The following is a 3,816-nucleotide window of genomic DNA, read 5'->3' on the forward strand; positions in this document are numbered from 1 at the left end:
CCGAGGTTAATTCTTAATCTTTATCGTTTCATTGTTGTTTTTCGTTTATGACAATAAATTGCATATTAAATTTACGTTATAGTCCTATAATTTAAGGGTATTATACGGATATTACCCCACAGGTGGATGGTCCAAGGGTTCCTGAATTAGAATGGGGATTTCTTTGTAGGGAGGTAGAAGATACTGAGATAAAATCAGCATTATTTTCTTTTGATTCTAATAAGAGTCCAGGTCAAGATGGATTTTCTTTTCAATTCTTCAAAACCTCTTGGAATATAGATCAGCATGATTTTTGTCAAGTTGTTAGGGATTTCTTTAGAAAATATACTATGCCTAAACAAGCAAATACTACATTGCTTGCTTTAATCCCTAAAAAACAGGTGGTGTCCACTGTTATGGATTATAGACCAATTGCCTGCTGTACAGTCTTCTACAAGACAATTAGTAAAATTATATGTGCAAGATTGAAGACTGTGTTGCCTGGGATTGTGAGAAAGGAACAAAGGGCCTTTGTTAAAGGAAGGAGTATATTTGAAAACATAATGCTTACTCAATCACTGGTTAAGGGTTATAGGAAACAAGGCATCTCTCCTAGATGTTTGATAAATGTGGATATTAAGAAGGCCTTTGATTCCTTGCAATGGAATTTTATAGATCAGATGATGCAAGTTTATAATTTCCCACCTATACTTCAGAAATGGATAATGGCTTGTATCACCTTAACTTGGTTTAACATAAAGATCACTGGGGAAAGTGTTGGATTCTTTAAAGGTGAGAGTGGTTTGAGGCAAGGAGACCCCCTTTCTCTCTTCCTATTTGTGATGAGTATGGAGATACTCTCAAGACTACTATGGAAATTACACAAGGAGCATCAAGTTTCTTATCATCCAAAGTGTGGAAAACTGGGTCTGAATCAGTTAATTTTTGGAAATGATCTAATGCTTTTTGTTAGGGGGGATGTACCTTCTTTTAAAGCAGTGACTAAGTCTTTGAATTTGTTTGCAACATTATCTGGGTTACAGGGAAATCCTAAAAAGACTAATATCTATATGGGGGAGTTAGGGAGAATGTCAAACAATCTATTATGAGAGAAACCAATTATGTAGAAGGTGAATTTCCTTTTAGGTATCTTGGTGTTCCTTTAAATGAGGGGAAGCTCAATAGAGGAATGTTTGCTGATCTACTAAATAAGATGCATAAGACTCTACATAATTGGGCTAATCATAAGATATCTTATGCTGGGAAGATCAGTTTGATTAATACAGTCATTTTTGGACTAGAGCAATTCTGGTGCTCCACATTGCTGATTCCAAAAGGTGTGATCAAACTCATCACCAAGTTGTGCAGGAATTTCTTATCGGGTACAGATGAGGAGCACATGAAGCTGATTATGAAGAGTTGGGCCTCTTGCTGCACACCACATAATGAGGGAGGATTTAATATTAAAGAGGTACTGGCTTGGAATAAATGTATCTTGTGCAAATGGATATGGACAATTCACTTAATCTGACAGCCTATGGGCGACTTGGAATCGCACTTATAACATCAAGCAGGGGGATTTATGGAGTATGTAAGTTAAGAGCTTCCATTCTGAGAGTTGGAAGAGCTTATTGAAAGTCAGAAATGAAATAGTGGCTAGGACAGGTAGTATTGATAATGCAAGAGCATTCCTGTCTGACTATGTTGCAGGTGATAAACTGAAATTACACAAGGTGTATAACTTTATCAGGGAGCCTGGCAGGAGGATCAGCTGGGTACATGCAGTCTGGAATAAGGATGTTGTACCAAAACATAGCTTCCTGGTAGTCCTTGATATGCAACATAAGTTGTCAACTATTGATCAGCTTACTCATAGAGTGATGTACTTAGTGAACCGTTGTGTCCTTTGTAAGGCAGCAAATGAAGACCATCACCATCTGTTCTTCCAATGTAGCTACTCAGGCCATGTATGGAAGCAATTACTCAGTTGGATGGGAGTGACTGGCAGATCAGTGAATTTAAAGAAAGAAATTCATTGGGTTGCAAGCCGACGGCATAGGAGGCATTGCAAGGCTCATTGGGCATCCAGTTGCCTTAATGCGTTGACTTATAGTATTTGGGTGGAATGAAACTCAAGGATATTCAAAACTGTGGAACATGATGTCGACTATGTCATTAGAAGGGTTAAGTTTTTCGTTAGTATAAAATTATTACACGTTACTCCTTCCTCTTATGAGGAGGAGATATTGTATGCTTTAAATACTTGAGGTTGTTAGATCACTATTGGTTCTATTTTTGTAAGATTGGCCTTATTATTCCCTTTTAACCATGAATAAAATGGGCTTGCTTTTCTTGTAAAAAAAAAAAAAATTAATGTAAACATAAAATATGATTAAAATATTAATTTTAAAAAGGTTACTTTTTTAAATAAATATTTTTTTTGATTAAAAAATTGTAAAAAAAAAGGCGTTATAGATTATTTTCTGACCTGTGTTTCGACCATACCCCGACCCATGACCCGTATGACCAGAATAGTATTTGACCCGACCAGTATTTTAACAAAAACACATATGACCCGACGCGCCCGACACGTTCTACAGGTGTAGGTATTACTGATCGGTTAATGTTGTGTTTGATTCAAGCACAAAAACTGATAATTAAGTATATAAATACTTTAAATGATCAAACTTTGTGTTCAGGAGTCCGATTGTAGCAATTAATTTTTCAAAATTATTTTCTCGATGATATGAACACTCCGAAAACTCCATTTTAAAAAAAATGATCTAAGATTACCCAATTATTGTTATTAATTCCTGATATCAGTAAAACCTTATTTTAATGCTGTTCAGTTACTGTCAACTTATACATTCATTTCACACTTTCTTTGATAATATACACTACAGTTTAGTTTAATTTTATTCAATTTAATTCACTTAGTTTACAAATTTACTTTATAATTGCTTGCCACAAATATTGCTTCGGTTGCGAAGAGAATTATTTGCCACGACTTAGCCTTTCTGTAGTTATAACAATTATTTGCCACAAGTGTGGCCTAACTCGTGGCTGAAGTCAAAACTTGCCACGGACGCGGCCATAACTCGTGGCCCAAGTGATTATTCGCCACGACTAAATTTTTTCCGTGACATAACTTTTCATAACATTTTTTACTTGTAACTTTTCCCGTGGCGAGGTGAATTTATCCCACAAATTTTAAATTTCCGTAGCATAATTCGTGACGCAAATGGTGATTTGTTGTAGTGGGTGATGGTGAAATATTTCCTTAGTTAGATAGTTATATCATAACTGATAACCTTTTAAAAATATGTAGAAGTTTACGGATCAAAATAACAAACACATCTAGTATTTTACAATGCAAGCCAATTTAATCAAATTATGATGAGAGGTGTGGAGAGTTGCGTGCGCCATATATTTCAACAACAACTAGTTTTATACCCGTGCAAAAAAATGCACATTACCTTAATAACATGCGCTATCATTAGATACATGAACATATAATTGAGTGTGATTAAGTGTTCAATACCGTGACAATATAAATAGTCCATATTTGGAGATTCGAATATTTGATAAATATTAGATTTAAATATCAGATAATATACAACTATATTTTATTAAAGTTATATTAAAGGTATTTGACATGTTAGACCCGTTGAATGTATGTAAATTGCAACATTTTATGTAAATTCACTACGCCAAATATGGCAATCAATAAGGAGCGTTAGTCGTGATCCCTCGTGAGGGTTCAGTTTTCAGTACTTGTCGTTAAGAGCACCTAGACCAAAACACAATTTATAACTTCACAAACAATTCTACAATTAG

The 3,816-nt window shown here is 34.9% G+C and overlaps 1 protein-coding gene across 1 annotated transcript; it reads left to right on the forward strand.

The window, feature by feature from the left end:
- The first annotated feature begins 1,084 nt into the window (after window positions 1-1,084).
- On the forward strand, window positions 1,085-2,108 carry LOC141617633 (uncharacterized). Its single transcript, XM_074434807.1, has 2 exons — window positions 1,085-1,469; window positions 1,690-2,108. Exons 1-2 carry the CDS (start codon window positions 1,085-1,087, stop codon window positions 2,106-2,108), a joined length of 804 nt encoding a protein of 267 aa, XP_074290908.1.
- The last annotated feature ends 1,708 nt before the right edge of the window (window positions 2,109-3,816 follow it).

Source organism: Silene latifolia, chromosome X (genome assembly GCF_048544455.1).
Source record: "Silene latifolia isolate original U9 population chromosome X, ASM4854445v1, whole genome shotgun sequence".
NCBI lineage: Eukaryota > Viridiplantae > Streptophyta > Magnoliopsida > Caryophyllales > Caryophyllaceae > Silene > Silene latifolia.

Bases quoted from the DNA above. Each gene is read 5' to 3' on its own strand.
- LOC141617633 (XM_074434807.1), top strand. From the start codon at position 1,085: ATGAGAGAAACCAATTATGTAGAAGGTGAATTTCCTTTTAGGTATCTT. The intron at 1,470-1,689 runs GTATCTTGTGCA...ACTATGTTGCAG, and splicing joins GGTACTGGCTTGGAATAAAT to GTGATAAACTGAAATTACAC.